The sequence below is a fragment of the Mauremys reevesii genome, linkage group 8 (assembly GCF_016161935.1).
Source record: "Mauremys reevesii isolate NIE-2019 linkage group 8, ASM1616193v1, whole genome shotgun sequence".
Taxonomy (NCBI): Eukaryota; Metazoa; Chordata; order Testudines; family Geoemydidae; genus Mauremys; species Mauremys reevesii.
The window spans coordinates 80311725-80336181 of record NC_052630.1 but is presented as its reverse complement, the minus strand read 5'-3'; the positions used below and the strand labels follow the sequence as shown (position 1 = coordinate 80336181).

Below are 24457 nucleotides of genomic sequence, written 5' to 3'. Positions count from 1 at the left end.
ATTCTGTCTTCATTTACATCATCTCATTCCATGGCCATCAAATTCTTCTTTTTGGGGTAGCAAAGGTATAAATAATAAGGAAAGAATCTGAAGCCAAGTGGGCTGGATAAGTGTATCTGAGGGCAGAAGCCGGCCCTGAATTCAAAAAAGACTTACGGTTATGGGAGAGTTTTGTTTGGCATGCTCCTTATTGATGTAGATAGTTGTAGGTAGTGCTCACCGCATTTTAATAAACAAATCATCATAGCAGCTCACTCTCGCACAGTTGCATTCATTTTGCATTGCTAACAGGAATGAAAAGACACTTATATTGGGTCATTAAAACAAGCGGATAACTATTTGGAATAAATACGGGGACAAATTCTGTTCTCAGACATGTTGATCTAAATGAAAAGTAATCTCATTAGGATAATTTAACAGAGAGTGCAGATCTGCTGAGTAAGAAGGTGCCATTTTTGGACAGCCACTTTTTATAGTAAAACAATGTGTTCAGTTTTGTTTCTAATGACACCGGTTCTGCACCTTTGTATGACAAAGTGACCCTAGACTTCTGAGGCAACTGTACAACTTGTGGAAACTCCATTTACTGCCTCTTGTCTTGAATCACTAATATAATTTTTTTGAGAAAGAAAGACCTACTGGTTCACCTATGGGCCCAGGTGGTCCCAGTACTGTGTTGTCTTCGCCTGGGTAACCCTAAAAGGAAAATAATTATTAAAAATATTTATTCCTGGTAATGAAAATCTACTTAATCAAGTATTTCTTTACTATGCAATACATTCTGATTTCATCTTCAATATTAAACAGAAATAAACATTTCATACAGTGCACATACATGCAAATATGGATTATAAAACACATTTATACCAATTGGTGGTAGTGACTACTATAATTAAGGTTGCAGAAACCCCCTTGCTTTTACATGCACCGCACTTTCAAAAACATTCACATTTTGGGCTAAATTACTCCTAATCCAATAGGTGTAGAGGAAATGCTGTTAATTACACTGAATATCATAATAATTATATAGGTTAATTTTATGATGTTTTAAATGTCACACTACTACCCATGCCAACAGCTAAAACACTCTCTGCTTCAGTAATATATTGCCCTTAAAGACTAAGGGCCAGATTTTCTTAGGTGTTTAGGCATCCACAAATCCAGAGAGGTGCCTTGTAGGATTTTCAAGGGAGCCTAGGCAGGTTAGGAACCTAACTTCCATTGACTTCCTGATTGGCAACTAACAATCTACTTAGGTGCTTTTGAAAATTCCACCAGGCATCTTTAGGAACCTAAACACCTTTGAAAATCTGGTCCTAATAGGTTATTCTGCAAGGCCTTGATCATACAAGCTCATCTGCATGGGTGGATCTATGTACCTGTCTGACACCCCATTGCCTTCAGTGAGCATAAGGGTCTGCCTGCAGGACTGAGGTCTAAAAGAATCAGAGTGAATCTGTAACATTGGGTTCTGATCCTGTAATCACTTTCTACCAAACATAGACCCTGATCCACCAAAGCACTTAAGCATGTATTTGACTTTAAAGTCAAGTCAATGGAAATTCTCACATACTTAAAGTTAAGAACAAAGTTAAGTACTTTGCTCGATATACGTTGTTTACTACTATAAGCACGCCCAGGGAAGTCAATGGTGATGTCTGGTATAGTGCAGAAAATGACTGCAGAACTAGGACCTTATGTTTTCTAACCTGAAACATTTTATCATTCTAATTCTTAACTTTATCTTCCTGTAATTTGTTTCCCTAGGTTTAGATTTTTGCTCACACTGCATCACAACAGCAGAGGGGTCATTCTTTTTCCCTTTGATGGTTTTGGATAAACAAAGGCTGTGAAAACTGTCTTTTGAGAAATACTTTGATAATCTATGAATGTACCGCAACATTTCCACCCTTTACAATCACTGGGACTGTAAACAACAAGAACCAGTCTCCGTACCTTCTCTCCTTTGGGTCCTGGAGGACCAGGTGATCCTGGCTGACCCTGATGACCCTAAAAAAAAACCCAAACAAACTAAATACAAAATGTTATATATTGATCAGATTTTTGCTGTATGATAAATTGAATAATGACATTTCAGACAAATTATGGGCCCAGTTTGGAAATTTGTTGCAGGCAGGTAGATCTCTGTGTGTGCAGTCACAGAGGCTCTGTCCAGACAAAGGGGGCCAAGTGCAGGATCAGGGCCTTAGTTTGCAATTAATATTTGAAGACAAAGATTTGATTATTATTCCATTAGGTGACAGCAGGAATCCACCTACACTTTGCATCTACTATATCAGTTTGGAAGAAAATGATTATTTTTTGAGAGAGGCCACAAAACATTAATGTCCTTCTTCTAATCTTGTTAAATCTAAAAACTACAGGTTCCCTTATTGAAAGGGGAAATGCCTGTCCAATCAGCAGGCAATGGCTAAGTTTTTAGGAGCTCTCTTCTATAATCATTATCCTACATAAGTAGTCCTTATCTATGGGAGCAGCCCTATTGAGTGCAGTGGTCGAGAGCAAGGATTTCATGACTGGGCCTCATGTGTGTAAGAAATAATTGCCAGTGAAACTTTATTATTTATCAATCCATCCATCAAGATTAAATTTATTAATTAAAAATTAGTTTTCATGTAAAAATATCTGGTGTGTCGGTCACCTAGTTGGATACTTACACATTCTTTGTATAGCTGACCTCCAGTTATGAGAGATTGTTCAAAATATATTGTAATCACAAAATTATATATATCAGATATAAATACTGACATATATACACACACACACATATACATTAATTTGGTAATAAGCTCACCATGTAACCTGGAATCCCTGGCTCTCCTTCAGGTCCCATTACTCCTAAATGTCCCTGTTAAATAGAATAATCAGTGATAAAGAAAAGGACAGTTACTTGTTCCATAACTGGCGTTCTTCAAGATGTGTTGCTCATGTCTATTCCACAGTAGGTGTGCGTGCTCGCCACGTGCACTGGCGCTGGAAGTTTTTCCCTCAGCAGTACCCATAGGGGGAGCACTGCTGCGACCCCTGGAGTGGTGCCTTTATAGCGCACTATCAGGGGAGCCCCCGCGTGCTCCCCGCACCCTCAGTTCCTCCTTGCCAGAACAACTCCAACAGAGGGGAAGGAGGGTGGGATGTGGAATAGACGTGAGCAACACATCGCGAAGAATGCCAGTTACGGAACAGGTAACTGTCCTTTCTTCTTTGAGTGCTTGCTCATGTGTATTCCACAGTAGGTGATTGCAAGCTATGTCTGATGGAGGTGGGTAGGAATTCACAGATTCCCTGGCTGAAGCACAGCTCTACCGAAAACAGCATCATCCCTGGCGTGGGAGAAGATCACAGAGTGCGACGTGAACGTGTGTACTGAGGACCAGGTAGTGGCTCTACAGATGTCCTGGATAGGGACATGGGCCACAAAGGGCGCCAACGAGGCCTGAGCCCTTGTTGAGCGAGCCCTTACTATAGGTGGTGCGGGAACCCCTGCTAGATCATAGCATGTGTGGATGCACGATGTAATCTGCCTGGAAAGCCTCTGGGTGGAGATCGGTTGACCCCTCATGCGCTCGGCTGAAGCAACAGAGTTGCGAAGAGCTGCGTCCGATCCAGATAAAAAGCCAGTTCTCTGTGCACATCGAGCATATGGAGGGGACATTCCTCGTTAGAGGCATGAGGTTTGGGGCAGAGGATAGGCAGGAATATTTCCTGGCCCATGTGAAAAGCGGAGACCACCTTAGGGAGGAATGCCGGGTGTGGGCGGAGCTGAACCTTGTCCTTGTGAAAGACTGTGTAAGGGGGGGTCGCAGGTCAGGGCCCTGAGCTCCGAGACCTGCCGGGCTGACGTGATGGCCACGAGCAAGGCCACCTTCCATGAAAGGTGAGACTGTAAGCATGTGGCCAGGGGTTTGAATGGGGACCCCGTGAGGCGGGATAACACCAAATTTAGATCCCACTGTTGGGAGGAGAAAACCCTGCTCAAGCGATCGGCCTGCTGTGTTGTTGATGGCTGGCAGGTGGAAAGCCTTCAGAGAGATGTTGTGGGCTATACAGAACTCCCAGAGGCTGAGGGCTTCCAGGCAGACCTCGTCCCACCTTGCCTGTTGATGTAAAACATCACGGTGGTGTTGTCCGTGAGCCAGGGGCGGCTCTAGACATTTCGCCGCCCCAAGCACGGCGGCACGCCGCGGGAGCACTCTGCCGGTCGCCGGTCCCGTGGCTCCAGTGGATCTCCCACAGGCGTGCCTGCGGACGGTCCGCTGGTCCCGTGGCTCCACCGAAGCCGCGGGACCAGCAGACCCTCTGCAGGCACGCCTGCGGGAGGTCCACCGGAGCCACGGGACCAGCGGACCCGCCGCAGGCACGCCGCTGAAGGCAGCCTGCCTGCCACCCTCCCGGCGACTGGCAGAGCGACCCCGCGGCATGCCGCCCCAAGCACGTGCTTGGCGTGCTGGGGCCTGGAGCCACCCCTGCCGTGAGCACTCTGACCACCTTGCCATGCAGCTGTGAGCTGAACGCCACACAGACTAAGCGTATCGCCCTGAGTTCCCTGACGTTTATGTGAAGGGACAGCTCCACGGCTGACCACATCCCTTGGGTCTGTGAGTTCCCTACGTGGGTCCCCCAGCTCAGGTCCGACGTGTCGGACACTAGGTCTAGTGATGGGGTTGGGTCTCGGAAGGAGCATATTGGCCGGGCAGGACCACCATTGTAGTGTGGCGATCACCGGCGCCAGTACCGACAGGACCTTGTCCAGTTTGTCCCGGGCCTGGGAGAACTCTGAAGCCAACCAGAGTTGTAGGGGCCTCATCCGAAGCCTGGCATGGTGGACCACGTATGTGCATGCCGCCATGTGGCCCAGGAGCCGCAGGCATGCCCTGGCCGTGGTGACGGGAAACTCCGTGACCGAGGCTATAACCCCCTTCAGGGTCTGGAACCTGTTCAGGGGAACGGAGGCTGAGCCTATGAATTCTATGCGCTGCACCAGAACCAATGCTGACTTGGCCTCATTTACTAGGAGGCCTAGGCTGGCACACATAGCCAAGATCTAAATGAAAGTAATCTCATTAGGATAATTTAACAGAGAGTACAGATCTTCTGAGTAAGAAGGTGCCATTTTTGGACAGCCACTTTTTACAGTAAAACAATGTGTTCAGTTTTGTTTCTAATGACACTGGTTCTGCACCTTATTCCTGGTAATGAAAATCTACTTAATCAAGTATTTCTTTACTATGCAATACATTCTGATTTTATCTTCAATATTAAACAGAAATAAACATTTCATACAGTGCACATACATGCAAATATGGATTATATAACACATATATTATATAACACATATATAACGGTGTCAAGGATCCATGACCCGCCAATCTATCCCTCGGGGGTCTGGATAGTGCGGCTGAAGGGGCCTCCGACGCCCTTGCTATTGACCAAGGGCCTTGCTGGGCATGCACGGGGGGCCAGGGGGTCCATTGGCACCGCTGGCCTTGCCATTGACTCTGGTGCGGCACCGGTGGCACCAGCTGGTCGGGTTGGCCTGGCTGAATCTTAGGGTACTGCGTGTAGGTTGAGGTCAGGGTTACCAATGACCTATCGGTGCCGTGGGAGTGATATAAGCGGTGGTACCGAGAGTGACATCTGCCATGGGACCGGCACTCTGACGTCGACGAACGGTACCACCTTGAGCTGCTACTCCTCGAGACGCTTCGACGCCTGGATCCACGAGGAGGTGGAGCTGGCGATCTCCGCCGGGAGCCGTGGGCACGGTGCCTCGAGGTGCGAGAGCCGGAGTGTGACCGGCAACAGCACCCATGTCGGGGGCGGCTTCGGTAGCTCCTCCAACAATGGGAGCATCTACGGCGTCTGCCCCTGTCCCATCGATACTCTGTACTCAGCATGGAGTGGTGCCTGGAACTCCGCTCCGACGGCACCCGACCAGACAACCTGTTGGGTGACGAAAGCAGAGGCTGGAGGCTGTGTCCTGACAGGACACTGAGTGGCGAGTGGGCCTGAGAGAGATTCCCTGACCGGGATCTGCATCAGATCGGTGTCGACTGTTGAGAACCCAGTGGTGGCTTGCCTCTAGAGCGGGGTCCGGGCACCTGCAGAGTCATAATGTCCTTGGCCGCTTGCAGGGCCTCTGGCGTCGAAGGCATGCAGATGTCTGGAGAGGCCTGAGTTGATGCAACTGGGCTGCTCCACTCAATCTGAGTCAGAGCTCTAGAGCCTCGGGGGGAACTGGGGCTGCCCAACGTGGGTCTAGCCTCACCTCTTGCTTTCTCTCGACACCTTTGAGAGGACGGGGCCTTTCTCTGCTTCTTGGACGGGGAGCAGTGCCGGCCACTGGAAGGTGCCAGGAGATCACTGCGCACCGAAGACGAAGTGCCCAGTGCCGATTCCGCTCGGCGCACTGGGGTTGGAGCCAGTGCCGACTCCATGAGAAGGGCCCGAAGTCTAATGTCTCTCTCTTTTTTAGTTCTGGGTTTAAAGGACCTGCAGATCTTACCGCAGTCTCTGATGTGAGATTCGCCCAAGCAGCGGAGACAGTCGGCGTGCGGGTAACTTCTAGGCATCGAACACCTGCAAGACTTGCACAATTTAAATCCTGGGGCACAGGGCACGCCCTGGCCTGAACACTAACTAACTAACTAAGCTGAAACTTTATTGAACAAACACAGGTACTACTAACAACAAAACGAGTTCTGGGATGAGCTGCAGCAAAGCTGGAACAAGTAGTTCCGATGCACCGTCACTGGCAGCAAGAAGGAATTGAGGGTGAGGGGAGCGCGCAGCTCCCCTGATAGCACGCTATAGAGGCACCACTCCAGGGGTCGCAGTAGTGCTCCCCCTATGGGTACTGTTGAGGGAAAAACTTCCAGCACCGGTGCACGTAGCGAGCACGCACACCTTCTGTGGAATACACATGAGCAAGCACTCGAAGAAGAACTAATTGCTTGGCACTTGAGTAATGGTTTCTTCTTTGTACAGAGGATGTGTATGCAGGCATGAACATCATTACTGACCATTAGAGGGAATACAAGAAATCTGTACAATACCAGGGTTGCCAATTTTCTAATTGCACAAAACCAAACATCCTTGCTCTGCCCCTTGCCCCACCCCTTCATCACTCCATCCCCCTCCTCTGTTGCTCACTCTCCCCCACCTTCACTCACTCACTCATTTCACAGGACTGAGAGTACAGGCTTTGGGGTGCGGCCATGAAGGGTTAAGTGTGTGGGAGGGGGCTCTGGGCTGATGCAAGGGGTTGGGGTACAGGAGGGGGTGTGGGCTCTTAGGTGGGGCCAAAAATGAGGTGTTCAGGGTGCAGGAAGGGGCTCTGGGCTGAGGCACATGGTTGGGGTATGGGAGGGGTGCAGGCTCTGGGCTGGACCCAGGGATGAGGGGCTTGGGGTGCAGGAGGGGGCTCTGGACTGGGGACGAGGGATTGTAGTGCGGGAAGGGATTACAAGCTGGAGCAGGGGGTTGGGATGTGGGAGGGGGTTCAGGTTCCAGGAGGTAGTTTGGGTGTGGGAAGGGGCTCAGGGCTGGGGCAGGGATTGGGGTGCTGGCTCCAGATGGTGCTTACCTCAGATGGCTCCCTGGAAGCAGCAGCATGTCCCCGCTCCAGCTCTAAGCGCTGCCCCTGTCCTCTGGTGCTGCTCCTGCAGCTCCCATTGGCCACGGTTCCTGGCCAATGGGAGCTGCAGAGCTGGCACTCGGGGTGGGGGCAGCATGCGGAGCCCCCCTGGCTGCTTCTCCGCCTAGGGGCCTCAGGGACATGTTGCTGCTTCTGGGGAGCCGCGCAGACCCAGGGCAGACATAGAGCCTGCCTTAGCTGTGCTGTGCCGCCGACTGGATTTTTAACGGCCCAGTTAGCAGTGCTGAGCGGAGATTCCAGGGTCCCTTTTCGACTAGGTGTTCTGGTCGAAAACCGGACACCTGGCAACCCTAGTACAAACAGGGCCTTATCCAAAGCCCATTGAAGATGATGGAAAGACACCTATTTCAGAACAGGGGGTGAATTTAAAAATATGACTTTAGAATTTGATTCTGATTACAGACACATGGGTGCTTGTGTCAGAAAATTCCACTTACAAGAAACAGACTATATTTTTGGAGTATCTGAGAATAAACTGTGTTCAAAGATAAAAAACATTCCCTCACTGATAGTACTGTTTGTATACATCTTTGTTTTAAGGTGGTCAGTTATAAACATCCTTCTTTATTATATTCAGCAGATGATTCCTGAGCTGCTTAGTCTAGGCCAAGATTCAGGGTAACTCTGTGTGATGACAATAGATAGTGTAGATTGTATTAGCTATTCTAGGAATGAGACAGACAGAGAAATGCAGGGTCTATCTGTGTCCAGCAGCCTCAATAAAAATTACCTTTTAAATTCACTACAAGCAAGACTCGTCTCTTCCCCTCTATGAGACTCCATGCCCCTAAACTGTAAATACATGACTCCATAAAAAATATATTGTACTAACCAATGGACCTCTAGTTCCTCTTGCACCTTTAGGACCAAATTTTCCAAGTTGGCCAGCATCACCTGTGGCTCCAATCTCTCCTGGGGGTCCTAGCTGCCCCTTTTCCCCCTGTTGGTGTTATTTTATGGAAAGAATTAAGACATTTACATTACAATTAATTATCAGTTTATACCTTAGCAAAAAAGAGTATCATTTAGTAAGGGTATTATTTTTAAACACACAATTTGCTTTTAACTGTAGTTTTTAAATCTGAGAATCTAGGACATGCAGTGAGGAGTATTTCACTAACAAGCATGATGGTTTGTTAGTAATTTATTTTAATGTTTTATGCTACTACTAGCGATGGGCTCAACCTGAAAAATCCAGAGCCACATTTTGATGCAAACTTCCCCTGAGCTGTACAGAACTTGGATCTGATGTTCTGTTTTGGGACCATACCAACCTACTACAGGCTCCATTGCTATACTAGTGATAGAAAATTATTTGCCCAACTTCAGGGCAAAGTGTGAGATGAAGTACATGGGGACTTGATTCCTCTTATGCCTGGGGTTTCCCGGCTCATCGCATGAGCCTAATGATGCAAGTGGCACAAAAACTTATGGTATCTTCAGGGGCTCTGGATCCATCAACACCAAGTGATTAAGAGGAATTATTTTGTAATAGAAATTCAAGGCTCACATAGAAAGGAAAGTAGGAATGCTGAAAAAGACATTACCTTTCTTCCTGGACGACCCCTTTGACCTGGATTTCCTGGTGTTCCTTCAGGTCCCTGTGTATTTATCATGGAGGGAGAAACAGATATTGAGAGGGCTCTGAGAACATGTTTAAATTGCACTCCAGACTGGATAATCTCTGCGAGGCCTTTGAAAATTAGAGGTGTAGGTGTTGAGATGAGTTCCTGTCTGCATCCTGTAAAACTTGCCCATACCGGTATTGCCTTGGCCTCTTCTTTTGTCATTCAGTGTTGAACGCATTCTAAGACAATATGCATTTCCTCACCTTTTGGGGGTGAAGCCAGACTTTAAGGCACCTGCTCCCCTACTTGGTGTAACCTTTGCTTGTGCCAATCAGAAACGAACACAAACAGGTTTTGGGCCCCGTCCCGTATGACACTTCTATGATGTCATAGTTGGTACTTTAGGCCTGCCTGCCATGTGCAGGCAGGGAGAGGAGAAAGAAAAACGAATCCTGTGTATCCTGTGTACACCCGTAACCGAGCCTGATCACCTCGAAGCCTCTCTCTCAGCTCACGTGTTTAAAACAGAGTTTCTATGTTTGCTGGTCGTTATGCGTTGGTTTGTATTTGTAAGTATCGGTTATTACTAAATGCTGTATCTTTGTTTATAAATATTGTTAGTAGATATTTTAGTCATTGTGTGTTTTAAGTTTCATTAACTCTATTAGCTAATCATATGCTCCTCCCTTACCCCTTGTAATTATCCCCAATAAAACTTTAAATTGATTAACTTTAGTTGTGTGTGTGTGTCTGCAGTTTGCATCGTGACCCATATTCTCCTTGCATCCCTTACCAATATAGTCTATTGCCACGTGCAGCCTGGTAAATAACAGGCCTGCATTTTCTTTCGCCCCTGCGTGTACGTGGTAATCCACAGTAGGTAGAAAAATGTTATTAACCTCGGCCTTAAGTTAGCATGGGTGTTAGAATGAAATAAGCATCAGATCACTTTGAAGAGGCACCAAAACCAGCCAAACGGAAAATATTCATGTGGGAATAAAAGTCATTTTGTCTTCAAGCCAAACACCGGATCTAGTGAAGTATGATATGCAGACAGTGGAAAACTGATCCCAAGATTCCTTCTGTAGAGGGAGCCCTAGGGAGAGCAGTAAGGCCCATGCAGGGCTCACCGCAAGTCTGAGGCCTAAACCAGTAAGCAGCAGGCAACATGGTGCACAGTTCATTGCTGCCAGCCACGCAGTAATCCAGGTGCAGGGCCCACCAAGCAAGAGATGAATATCAGGTCCAAGCTGCCCCTGCTATTCAAGTTACACCACAATCTGACCAAACCAAGGAGGTGGAGGGGGGATGCCAGGCTGTTACTAGGAGTCTTATGATTCCAAATGAGCTAGAGTGCTCAACAATTGATGCTGACTTTCAGGGGGGAGGAGAGAAGAAGTGTAGGGTTTCTTTTTCTGGAGGGGAGAGACACATTTTGGTGAATTCGGGATCAAAACAGGTTAAACCCATCTCCTACTTTATAATCTTCCTCTATGTTTAGACATGGCCTCAAAGCAAAACTATTGGTTAAAACATCACTGACATTTGAGGAAATTCATTTCCTGGTCTAGAGCTGAACTTTGGAGCTTGTCCATATGCTCATAATGAGGCCAAACCAAAACGCAGGGTCCAAACATTCTCAACCTTTGAGACCTTTAAGGAAGAAGGAAAGCAATTTACTATAGTGGCCTGTGAAGGAGCAGAAGCCTGAAAAAGCTTCAGCTAACAAACAGCTAATCACCCGATTAATCTTGTTTTGTGATGCACAATAAGACTTTGATAATGAGATTTGCTGTATAAAAATATAATTTTATAAAATGATGATGTGCTAAAGCTGGGTTGTTGTTTGACCATTTCAGTATACAAGTAGTGCAAACAGACAGCATTCCAAGTGTTCTGAGTTCTTCCGATGTTTGTAGCAAAGAGAAGAAAATATCCAGCATGGTACTGCTGATCTCCAGATTTATGCAAAGTTAGTAGGGCTTAAAATCAACAAAGAGGAAACTAAAACCCTGAGAATCAGCTGAGTCAATGTCAGGGACCATGAACCCTGGCCCACAGGGCTCTGTGGAGCTAGCAGGTTCCAACTTGCCACCAAGGGACCAGCTAATTGTTATCAGAATAGGAGCTGAACTCAGACAGAGGACCCAGTCCCCAGAGCTGATTGGCAGAACACTTGGGGCCCTGATTGGTCCACAGGGGTGGCTCCAGGCACCAGTGCACCAAGCATGTGCCTGGGGTGGCAAGCCAAGGGGGCGGGGTGCCTGCTGGTTGCTGTGAGGGTGGCAGTCAGGCAGCCTTCGGCGGCATGCCTACGGGAGGTCCCAGATCCCGCTGCTTCGGCAGCAATTCGGCAGTGGGTACGCCGAAGGCGCGGGTCCGGCAGACCTCCTGCAGGCATGCCGCTGAATCCCTGTTACCAGCGGACTTCCCGCAGGCATGCTGCTGAAGGCTACCTCACTGCCGTGCTTGGGGCGGCAAAATATATAGAGTCGCCCGCCCCTGTTGGTCCACAGCCCCTATTTAAACCCAGCACAGGAACAAGAAGTGTCCATGCATCTGGGATCCACCTTGATCTGGACTGTGCCTTGTGCTTCCTGCTCCTGCAGCTTGACTGTGGTTATTGATCTGTGGTTCTGCTCTCAAGTTTGTCTCCAGCTTCTGGGGTCTCCTGGTAACCTGACTCTGCCTGCTTCCTGACATTCAGCTCTCAGTTTGCCTCCTTTCCTGCCTGCTTCCTGACATTCAGCTCTCAGTTTGCCTCCTTTCCTGCCTGCTTCCTGACATTCAGCTCTCGGTTTGCCTCCTTTCCTGCCTGCTTCCTGACATTCAGCTCTCGGTTTGCCTTCTGGGCTGTCTTGGATTCTGACCTCTGTGTGGCTGATCTGGCCTGACTCCTGCTTTGACCACTAGGTCAGATTGCCCACCTCCAGGTCATGACAATCAGCTTTAATTCCCTCTGGGGACTCTACCTGCTGTGCTGCCTCTCTGCATGCCTCCAGCATCCCTGACCGTGCCAAGGACTCAGTTTAGCCTTATACTTTTTATTCTTGAAAAATATAAGAAGCTTGTTCAATTAGTGATTTCAGTGTTTTCCCTAATGCATTTCATAAAATCTTTAAGCATTTGACTCTCTGGGACTGCATATCTCAGGGAACTTGATCGTGGGGTAAAAAATATAATACGCTCCTTTCTCAGTTTGTGAGACTGTTTCTTTAAGGAGCCAAGAATAAGCAGTATGTTGCAGAGGTCCTCCAGAAGAGTTTAAAGTTGAAGACAGTCGGAATGCCTGAGCTTCCAAGAAGAGAAAAGTTCTCAAGAAAATGCAAATAGGGACAGGTGAACCCAGCTACCCAAATTCAGCAAAGGAATGTTACAAGTACTTATGTTTCTTAGGGCAGGTCTACACTAAGGGCGGGGGTCGAACTAGGGTACGCAAGTTCAGCTACGTGAATAGTGTAGCTGAATTTGAAGTACCCTAGTTCGAACTACTCACCCATCCAGACGCCGCGGAATCGATGTCCGCGGCTCCAAGGTCGACTCCGCCACCGCCGTTTGCAGTGGTGGAGTACCGGAGTCGACCGCGGCGCTTCCGGAGTTCGAACTATCGCGTCCAGATTAGATGCGATAGTTCGAACTCCGAGAAGTCGAACTCACCGCGTCGACCCGGCTGGTAAGTGTAGACTAGCCCTAAGTAATTACAATGTCCAGTATTCAATCCAGATTTGAACAGAAAGGCTACAAAATTATCCAGAATCTTGAAACTCTCAGAACTACCTCAGCTGCAGGTGCAAGACATGCCTCAGGTGTATGATTCCAATTTCAGCCATGAGCAACTGATTACTCATCTTCAACTGTGGGAAGCCAACTGTCAGTTTACAGAAAGATCAGTGAAGTCAGTTCAGAGATACCTCAGTATGCTAAACCAAATCAAATTTCCACTGTTTTCAAAGTGGTGACACTGATAAATGATTTTGGACATCAGTAACTAATGAGGTATACGAGAGAGTCTCAGAATAAGTTGTAGCTTTCATTTGATCAGATGGACTCAAGGTAAGTGTTATTTGTGTTCTCCCCCTTTGAGGGAAGGGGAACGTAACAGCAGAGAGAGGATGGCTGAGGCCTTCTCTCTAATCTATGTGGGGCCCTGTGAATAAGAATATTTAAATCCCTTGTCCAGTCACACTGTCTGCGTCTAGATGCTAAAAAAAGGTACTTTTGTAGAGTGACTTTGAAATTGCCTCCCTTCCCTCAGTTAAGCAGAATCTGGGGAAAGCGATTTAACAGAAATTCGGCTCAGGGGAGCTCATCTGAGGAGTTTTCCACTTCTAGGCCAGTTGTTCAGCACAGTTTAAAAGTTCTTTTCATCTGATAGCTGTTCAGTGGTTTCTCTAGAATAAGTTATTGCTGTCACTCTGGTTCCTAGTGAATGCAGGTGCCCATGTGATGGTACTATTGTTATTCTCAGCGGAAAAGCTAAGTGTTGATTGGGGATGGTGGCTGAACTGACTTGTCATTCCTTTAGGTGATCTTTCAAAGATAGGGTTGAGGCACATAGCTGAGGCAGCATAGGGGACACTCGCTGGTGTCTGTGCGGCAACTGTTTTGTAGATTGAGAGCGCACCTTTCACCGTACAGGCTGTCACTCTTTACAAGCACTAAATTCTTTTACAGAAGTTTTTAAAAAAAAGTTTTGAGGCTTATAATTCATTGTTATAAAAGGATTTGTAGCTAAAACCTGGTTACACTTTAAAGCCTGAAGCCTCGGCATTTATAAAGGTTGCAGATTGTTTTTATTTATTCAGCACTAGGTGCTTTATAGACCAAAAGATGGCAGCTTTCTACCTCAAGAAGCTTACAACAACAGACAATAAAACATTAGACAATCAAAGGATGACAATAAGGACACAGGTAGGGGGAGGAGGAGGAGGACAATGTGTACAGCATGAAAGGTCATGACATAACATTTACTGCTATGTATGTAACTTGTCAGGAGGGGTTTGAAGTAGGAGACTTTAAATTACTGGTATATGTTGCACAGGATCCTTGTGATTGTTCCAGGCATAAGGGAGTGACAGTGAGGAGTCAAAAATCTACCAAAAGGTTCCACATTTAAAAAATGGCCAACATGGTTCTCTTCTTATCCATGCATCAAGCCATGGAAAGTTATATGGAGGTGGCGAGCTCATTCAAAGGAGATTTCTTTTTGCAAGAATACCCAGCTTGGTTGAAATTTATACTTACTGGAATGCCCATTATGCCAGGTTCACCAGTGGGGCCTGTAATTCCTGGAATTCCAGTCTCTCCTTTTTCACCATCCTCTCCTGGAAGTCCTTGGTCTCCAGGGATCCCCTAAAATACAGCAGAAGAATAAATCAAGCCTGAAAAGAATTAAACTGTTATATTGAACGATGTTACACAAGGATGCTCTGCTTATTTTTGGCCCCAATCTAAAGCCGATGGGGTCTTTCCACTGACTTCCAAAAGGTTTTTGGATCAGGCCCCCAGTTAGGGGAAAACGCTTTTTATTCAGTTTAAATTGCCCTCATAATGTCAGATTTTTGCCTGAGTCCGATGCACCTGCACTGTTCTTCGGAGGCCTCACAAAATCTTCCTTCCTTTGTGTCCTTTGCACAGGGGCCTAGTATAGTCTTGGTCCTTGTACTCCTTTGAAAGCAAGGACTGCGAGTGGCTTAGCACTTGGCCACTTTTGGTTGGCTATGTAAAGAATCACATGTTGCACCTTCTTAAGGGTCACAGTCACTGTGCTCCCCCAAGCACTGGGGTTGTGGAAGGAAGCATTGTGCCTCCCTGAATGCCCTTTCACAGATTTCTTGGTGGGCTGGTCCATAGGATCCATAAATAGTAAGGCAATAGCTTTTACAATCCTTAGCTATTTTACATTAAGTGCATCATTGGGCTTGTGAAATGCAGATAAGAAAAACTGGATTTAGGTAGGTAGGTTCTTAACTAGGTAAGTAAAACCAGGAATATTTCACACCTATTATGAAAAATGAAGACTACCTTTGAGCCATCTTTCCCTTGAACACCATCTTCTCCTGGGGATCCTGGTTCACCCTAATTTTGAGAAGAAATAAAACAAAGTTACTGCCACTTCCCAAATATCTGAAGGAGCTCTCTTTATTGGGACAGAGTTGACTGTGAAGAACATGTGCTGTTTAGTATTACATGCATTTTTTAACTGAAATCAGATGTTTGTAGACAGATTTTTTGTTGCTGGGATTTTTTTTTTGTCTTCATTAGAACATAACAATGGCCATAATAGGTCAGACCAATGGTCCATCTATCCCAGTATCCTGTGTTCTGACAGTGGCAGGTACCAGATGTTTCAGAAGGAATGAACAGACCAGGGCAATAACTAAGTGATCTATCCTATCATCCAGTCCCAGCTTCTTGCAGTCAGAGGTTTAGGGACATCCAAAGCGTGGGGTTACATCCCTGACCTTCTTGGCTAATAGCCATTGATGGACTTATGCTCCACAAAATTATCTAATTCTTTTTTGAACCCAGTTATACTTTTGATCTTCACAACATCCCCTGGCAAGTAGTTCCACAGGCTGACTATGTGTTGTGTGAAGAACTTCCTTTATGGCTGTTTTAAACCCACTGCCTATTAATTTAATTGCTTGATCCCTAGTTCTTGTGTTATGGTAACGGGGTAATTAACACTTCCTTATTCACTTTCTCCACCCCATTCATGATTTTATAGACCTATCAGATCCCCCTTAGTCATCTTCTTTCTAAGCTGCACAGTCCCAGTCCTTTTCTCTATCTCCTTGTATGGAAGCTGTTCCATATTTCTAATAATGTTTGTTACCCTTCTCTGAACTTTTTCAAATTCTAATAGATCTTTTTTGAGATGGGGCAACCAGAACTGCATGCAATATTCCAGGTGTAGGTGTACCATGGATTTATAGAGTGGGTTTATAATATTTTCTGTCTTATTATCTATTCCTTTCCTAATGGTTCCTAATATTGTGCTTTTTTGACTGCCACTGCCCATTGAGCAGATGTTTTCAGAGAACTAGCCACAATGACTCCACAATCTCTTTCTTGAGTGGTAACAACTAATTCAGTTGTTCATTACCTTAGGGAATAAAACTCAGAGGCCTGTAAATATGAAATGCAGTAAGGTATAGGTCAAGACTCCTACAGTTACAACATTTCAGATTCAAATATTTGAAAACATGAAATTTATGATTTTTAAAATCTTATGACCATGAAATTAACCAAAATGGACCATGAATTTAGTAGGTCCCAATTAATGGCTCATTTATATATATCGCTCAAGATCAACACTGTCTATGAAAAAATCATCACTTATCAACAGTTACAACACCAAAGTATTTTAGGTTCTTCAATATTTGTCTTTATTAGAGTCTGATCCTGAGTGAGACTGAGCACTCATAACTTTGCCTTCACAGCAAACTGCAGGTGTACTGCACCATAGGAAATAACTTTGTGGTATCTGATATACAGTGGTGTGATAAGTGTTGACTTTTTAATGCTGAGTTTATTTTTCTCCAAGGATCAGCAGAATCTTGGAATCTACTTCAATTAGGATTCTCTAAAGGAAGAAAAGGGGGTGTTGATGAATTGATGGAATGTACAATTACATTCTAAAGTTGAAGTTAGAAAGGGTCTTGCTTTATTCTTGTCAAAACTTTCTAGAGAAAATCGTTTCAAAACCAACCTGATAACTTTCTTTGACAGGGTAACAAGCCTTGTGGATAGGGGAGAAGTGGTAGATGTGGTATATCTTCACTTTAATAAAGCTTTTGATACTGTCTCGCATGACCTTCTCATAAACAAACCAGGGAAATGCAACCTAGATGGAAGGTGGGTGCAAAAGCGGTTGGAAAACCGTTCCCAAAGAGTAGTTATCAGTGGTTCACAGTCATGCTGGAAGGGCATAACGAGTGGGGTCCCACAGGGATTGGTTCTGGGTCTGGTTCTGTTCAATATCTTCATCAATGATTTAGATAATGGCATAGTGAGTACACGTACAGTTTGCAGATGATACCAAGCTGGGAGGGGTTGCAAGTGCTTTGGAGGATAGGATTAAAATTCAAAATGATCTGGACAAACTGGAGAAATGGTTTGAAGTAAATAGGATGAAATTCAATAAGGACAAATGCAAAGTACTCCACTTAGCAAGGAACAATCAGTTGCACACATAGGAAGGAGTACTGTGGAAAGGGATCTGGAGGTCATAGTGGATCACAAGCTAAATGAGTCAACAGTGTAACACTGCTGCAAAAAAAGCAAACATCCTTCTGGGATGTATTAGCCAGGGGCGGCTCCAGGCCCCAGCATGCCAAGCGTGTGCCTGGGGCGGCAAGCCGCGGGGGGCGCTCTGCTGGTCGCCGCGAGGGCGGCAGGCAGGCTGCCTTTGGTGGCATGCCTGCGGAGGGTCCGCTGGTCCCACAGCTTCGGTGAACCTCCCGCAGGCATGCCTGCCTGCCGTGCTTGGGGCGGCAAAATGCCTAGAGCCGCCCCTGGTATTAGCAGGAGTGTTGTAAGCAAGACATGAGAAGTCATTCTTCTGCTCTACTCCGCGCTGATTAGGCCTCAACTGGAGTATTGTGTCCAGTCCTGAGTGCCATATCTCAGGAAGGATGTGGACAAATTGGAGAGAATCCAGAGAAGAGCAACAAAAATGATTAAAGTTCTAGAAAACATGACCTATGAGGGAAGATTGAAAAAACTGGGTTTGCTTAGACTGGAAAAGAGAAGACTAAACGGGACATGATAACAGTTTTCAAGTACGTAAAAGGTTGTTACAAGGAGGAGGAAGAAAAATTGTTTTTCTTAACCTCTGAGGATAGGACAAGAAGCAATGGGCTTAAATTGCAGCAAGGGCGGTTTAGGTTGGACATTAGGAAAAACTTCCTAACTGTCAGGGTGGTTAAGCACTGGAACAAATTGCCTAGGGAGGTTGTGGAATCTCCATCATTGGAGATTTTTAAGAGCAGGTTGGACAAACACCTGTCAGGGATGGTCTAGATCAGTGGTTCCCAAACTTTAACAACCTGTGAACCCCTTTCAATTGAATGTCAAGTCTCACGAACCCCCTCCTAAAAATGTATATTTCCAGGAATTTTCTCCTTTACCTGAGTACAAATTATAAAAGCAGTGATCTTGGAAATATAAAATTTTTTTTTATGACATGCTTATTACACACTATTTATGATTATTATTATTTATCATTACAATATTTTTATTAAACTATGAAAAGGGTAACACTCTTCCAAGATCTCACTTTCGTAGCTTGTGTCAGTTTGAATAAGCCTGTTATAAGACAAGGCTCCTATGTTTCATCAAGGAGTGTCAGATGTGAAAGAGCACGAAGGTATTTAAGAAGCCAACTCAAAGAGTTCCTCCTACACAAGCATTCAGGTCTTCAGCAGTCCAGGCAAAGAACATACATTACAACAAAGCTTAAGCTTGTTCTTCATAAGAATTTTAAAAACAATACTAGCTGCTTATTTAATTTTTAAAACAGCAAAAAAAAAAATCCACCTCCCTTTCCGTTTCTTATAAGGAGTCTTGCAGTTTAGATCTCCTCAGTGTGATAGAGATGCATGCTTTGATTTGCTTGTCTCTTGGAAGTCCAGAGGCTCCAGGCTGCTGGCCCCATGCTGCCCGGGATCTCTAGGGCCAGCTCTGTCCGCCATTAGGTGATTGTTTCCTGACAACCCCCTGTAACATTTCACGAACTCCAGTTTGGCAACCACTGGTCTAGATAAAACGTAGTCCTGCCATGAGTGCAGGGGACTGGCCTAGATAACCTCTCAAGGTCCCTTCTAGTACTTTGATTCTATGATTATCGACTTCAAAGAATTTTTACAAACATTCAACACCCCTCAAAAGTTGGTAAGCTGTAGGGTGACCAGATGTCCCAATTTTATAGGGACAGTCCCAATATTTGGGGCTTTTTTTTTATATATAGGCTCCTATTACCTGCCTCCCATCCCAATTTTTCACACTTGCTGTCTGGTCACCTTGGTAAGCTGATGGGGAATCTGAGGCACAGAGAGGTGAAGTGACTTGGCAAGTGTGTCAGTATCAGAGCTAGGCTTAGAACTCAGGAGTTCCTGTCTCCCAATCCTGTGCTTAGACCACCTCACTCTCAGTGACACCAGATACTGCATGGAAATATTTTAAAAAATCCAATCTTTACTCATTTTAATTAAAATGCTTAGAGAAAATCATGTACTTAACCTTATTGTTATTTCCACAAATTAAAACCACTCTCATATATTTTAGTATTATAATTTATGCCTTTTTAAAATTAACCTGTTACAGTGTTGCCAATATTATTTTTAAATGGTTCAAAGAGACATTTTATTCAATTTCTCTCACACATAGAGGTAATTAGACTTGACAGTTCTGAAATTCAAAACATTCTCCTTTTGGAAATAGAATTATATTTTTCACCCACCCTTAAGCCTTGTTCTCCTGTTTCTCCAGCACTGCCAGCAGGTCCGATGTCTCCCTGGAATATGCAATATGAAAATTAAACTATTGAACTGCTGGGAACAAATAGTCTCTAATGAGAATTACTGATGCTGATGGGTATTCTTTGACATTTTCTTTATTATTGCTTAATTGCCTAATAAGCTAAATCAACAATAGAAACTTGATTTCCTTTTACTTAATTCAGCGAAGAATTTATGCAACATAGAAGAAAACAATCCCACCATCTACCTTTGCACCTGGTTCTCCTTGGAGGCCAGGCTCTCCCTCAGGGCCAGGAGGTCCCTATATGGTACAGAAGCTACTGTTACACATTGTCACCAAGAATGGTTTCATAGCTATCAAATAAAACAGTAAAGATCTAAACACAAAAACTGTGATGGACTGGGACAGCTACATGACTGAAAAACAAAATCAAGTTGTGTTCTTTGGCCTAGCCTGAGACATGCAGTATTAAGGGAGAATGCAGTGTGGTAGAGGTTCAGGAATACACCACGGACTCAACAGATTCATTAATCCTGTTTCTTTCATAATGAAACATGTAGTATAAGCACAACTCTGCATTTTGCAACCTTGTTCCCAGACCCCGACTTACAATTCCAGCAGTTTTAAAACCACTAGCCAAATGCATGCTTAGGAGGATCTATGTGTAGGTCCACAACCTACAGAGTTATTGGCACCTGCTTGTTTCTTTCAGAGTTTAAATTTTAATAGTAATAAAAATAATAATACAAAACAGATCAGAAGGGCATGGTCATGGGTGTTTGGCAAAGAGCATTTCTTTTGAATGAGCCAAATTATTTGTGAATGAGCTCACGCCTCAGCTACTCCATTGCAAATGTGGTTAATAGCTCCTCTCATGTTTCTTTCAACGAGATATTAAAAAACCCAAAACCAACCCCCCCAAACAGGACCACAAGCAAAGTAGAGAACTGTATGCAGCTGCTTTTTCATCCACCGCTAGCAAGGGACATAATGCCTTGAAGAGGAGTTATCCGTGGTTTGCTGTGAAACTGGGAGGCTGTATCTTGTGGAGTCTTGCAGTGGCCTGTCGTGGGTGCACTACTATTTACTAATTTTCATTAATGACTTAAGAGAATGGAGTGGAGAGTATACGGATAAAACTTGTGGGGACACCCAGCTGAGAGGGATTACAAGCACTTTGGAGGGCAGAATTAGAATTCAAAATGACCTTGATAAATTGGAAAGTTGGTCTGAAATCTAAAAGAGGAAATTCAATAAAGACAAGTGCAAAGTACTACATTTAGAAAAGAAAAATCAAATGCACAAATACAAAATGGGGAATAACTGGCTAGGCAACAGCACTGAATCACAAATTGATTATGAGCCAATAATGTGACACAGTTGCAAAATAATCATTATCTTTCTGGGGTGTATTAACAGGAGTATGATATGCAAGACACAGAAAGTAACAGTTCCACTGTACTCAGCACTAGTGAGGCCTCAGCTGGAGTGTTGTGATCAGTTTTGGGTGCCATATTTTATGACATGGACAATGTGAGAGAGACTAGAGGAGAGCAACAAAAATAATAAAAGGTTTAGAAAACCTGATCTATGAGGGAAAGTGAAACAAAACTCGGCATATTTAGAATTGAGAAAAGATGACTAAGGAGGCCTTGATAATGATCTTCAAATATATTAAGGGCTGTTATAATGAGGATGCTGATTAATTGTTCTCCATGTCCACTGAAGGTTGGAGAAGTAGTAATGGGCTTAATCTGCAGTGAGAGAGATTTAGTTTAGATATTCTGAAAAGCTTTCTAACTATAAGGATACTTAAGTACTTGGAACAGGTTACCGAGGGAGGATGTGGCATCCCTGTTATTGGAGGTTTTAAAGAACTGGTTAGACAAACATCTGTCAGTGATGATCTAGGTGTACCTGGTCCTGCCTCAGCATGGGGGGATGGACTATATGACCTCTTGGAGTCCCTTCCAGCCTTTAAGATTCTAGTTGCAACCCCCCAGCCCTGGATAGGTGTAAACTGACTAACTGCAAAGGGAATGGTGTTGCTTCTGGAAAAGTGCTGCATTCAATAAATGTACCATTTTCCTTCCAGATGAAGATACCCTGAGATTAGGTTTGCAGAAGCAACTGGCATCATTACATCCTTTTTTCTTTCAAATTTTGTTTGCAACAACCATAAGCAATGGAGAATCTCTTAATTACACATAGCAACGATGAGTCCTGTGGCACCTTAAAGATTAACAGATGTAGTGGAGCATAAGCTTTCGTGGGTGAATACCCACTTCGTCAGATGCATGTAAACATAGTTTGCATGCGTCTGACGAAGTGGGTATTCACCCACGAAAGCTTATGCTCCACTACATCTGTTAGTCTTTAAGGTGCCACAGGACTTGTTACTTTTTACAGATCTAGACTAACACGGCTACCCCTCTGATACTTAATTACACATGATATTCAAGTTCACTGTAGGTAACACAAATATAGTTTTTGAATATGTTATTAAGGTACATTCTGTGGCTTAAGTTTCTGTTGGAATTTATTATAAATAAATAAAGACAAAGCATAAAAAACTCACCTCAAAACCCATTTCTCCTACAGGGCCAGCATCACCTTTTTGTCCTCTTGGGCCCTAGCATTAAACAAAATCTTCTGTATATATAATTCAGTTATATTTAGGCAATACATAATATTAACTGTATAATATAATACACTATATGAATGTATCACATTTAACTGCCAGCTGGCATAATCAAGTATATCTTATTTTGCTTCATCATTGTGTTTCCTTCCAAATTCTGTGACTGATGTTAGTCCCTGTAAGGGAACATTGTTACCAGGAGTGAAGACTTCATTGCCTCTCTTGACATAGTCTAAAGATAGATTTCAGAAGGACAGCACTGGTTTCTCTTCTCTTGAAGCAGAAGTAAATTCTAATCTAAACTATATTCTTCTCTTGATTAATGGAGACTTTGTTTAATTAAGACTTATTTAATTCTTCATCTGGTTTGTTTTGCACAAAAGCCTACAGTCTGCTATGGAATTAACTGAAAACAACTACTGTATGTTTCATTTTATGGATTTAACAATGTTTACACAGGACAGTCACTGAGGTGTAAGGGACTACAGACTGGAGCCTTTCTGGCAGTTTCAGTAAGTAACTATACTATGAAGCAGTGAGCTTGTAAGCCAATATACTGTAAGTAAAGACACTGTAACATCTAAGGGATGAATTTCTAAAGCAGTGTGCGTGAACGATATATACAAGTCCGGTTATCCATATTCTGTAACAGTGAGATTTGTGTGCCTAACTTTCAATTAGAGTTAGCTTCTAGACATCTAAAACTCCACCCCTTGGCCCAAGCTCTATAACAAGATAAACCAAAACCCTGGATTTAGCCATCCCTGATCTATGGGGACATTCAGAATCAGATCCAGACCTGAACACTGTGGTCTGGACCCGTCTATGTTTTAAAGAAACCCCTTCAATGCTAAAGTAAACAAGATTTTTGGTGCTACATCTTTATGTGCAATATAAGCCTTCCAAGCAGCTAATTTCCCTGTATACCTTCTCAGGACATGGATTGTGCATGAGGTCTTGTTGTTCCTGTTGACTTGCTAATATTAATAAAAGCAGCTTCTTCCTCTTTTCTGGCACCGGAGCTAATTAGATATTGCTGGGAAGATTTCAACGGGGTATCCCTACATTACTCAGCAATGTCATTTAAGTAGAATCAACAACTAAGAACTGCAATGAATACACCATTAGGGATCTATCCAGGCTGAACCAGAATTGCTTTGGTTTGGGCTTGCAGCACCTCTGCAGTCTTCCTCAGCTTTACTGTCATAAACTTAAGTCTGATTTAGGAGCCAAACATCTCCACACTATTCCCACAGAGCTCAGACTTCTGGCTTGGCAATATACCTCTCTCCCATGACTTCCATGGAACACCAGAAGCCAAACAAATCCAGGAACATTTTGAATAATGCTGAGACCGCTTTCAATTCTAATCAAAAGACAGTTTGTAACCAATTACTGTACTAACAGATGTCTAACACGCAGGCGAAATGAATCATTTACTTTACATTAAACAAACTAAATTAAATTGTTAAACAAATTTAACAGTTTAAGGGTTTTTCTCTAAAAATATTTCCTTGCTTTTTGCAGAGAAGCCAGTGACAAGGCCTCTGAAGCTACCTTACATACAGCAACCAACAGACTGAGGAAGAAGGCAGACTGCTTGGATAAATCCTCAGAAAAAAACATTTTATTTTGCCATATCCTGTGTCATTTACTTAGCCCTCTTTGAAACTATACACACAAATTTCCAACCAAATCCACTTAAATGCCTGACATAACATGCAAATAGTAAGCTCCTGAGTCTTTTCTTACTTGCTGCCTTTCACTCATAGATGCTACAATGATCAGCAGAGTAGAAATGTAGATTGACTAGAGTAGAGTAGGTGTCTTTAGATTACGTAAGCGTGCTTGCTGGCCCATATATAAACATGAAAGTCAGGCTCATGCTGACAGTATCATAGGAGGATGAACACACATATACTGCTACCTCAATGGGTACGTCTACACTACGGGACTATTCCGAATTTGCATAAACCGGTTTTGTAAAACTGATTTTATAAAATCGAGTGCGCGCGGCCACACTAAGCACATTAATTCGGTGGTGTGCGTCCGCGGTCCGAGGCTAGCGTCGATTTCTGGAGCGTTGCA

General features: G+C 44.2%; 1 protein-coding gene and 1 long non-coding RNA gene across 2 annotated transcripts in view; one reads left to right on the top strand and one right to left on the bottom strand.

The window, feature by feature from the left end:
* The window catches only part of COL24A1 (collagen type XXIV alpha 1 chain), a 246219-nt gene that overhangs the window by 46497 nt on the left and 175265 nt on the right, over positions 1-24457 (bottom strand). The window contains exons 33-42 of the mRNA XM_039484094.1: positions 22307-22360; positions 19975-20028; positions 19709-19762; positions 15268-15321; positions 14488-14595; positions 9223-9276; positions 8508-8615; positions 2816-2869; positions 1957-2010; positions 640-696 (exon numbers count right to left, since the gene is read on the bottom strand). Of these exons, the coding sequence (XP_039340028.1) occupies positions 640-696; positions 1957-2010; positions 2816-2869; positions 8508-8615; positions 9223-9276; positions 14488-14595; positions 15268-15321; positions 19709-19762; positions 19975-20028; positions 22307-22360 (651 nt within the window). The remainder of the gene's footprint in view (positions 1-639; positions 697-1956; positions 2011-2815; positions 2870-8507; positions 8616-9222; positions 9277-14487; positions 14596-15267; positions 15322-19708; positions 19763-19974; positions 20029-22306; positions 22361-24457) is intronic.
* On the top strand, positions 13113-24030 carry LOC120370048. Its single transcript, XR_005583581.1, has 3 exons — positions 13113-13296; positions 22829-22881; positions 23897-24030. It is a non-coding gene; the product is annotated as an uncharacterized LOC120370048 (long non-coding RNA).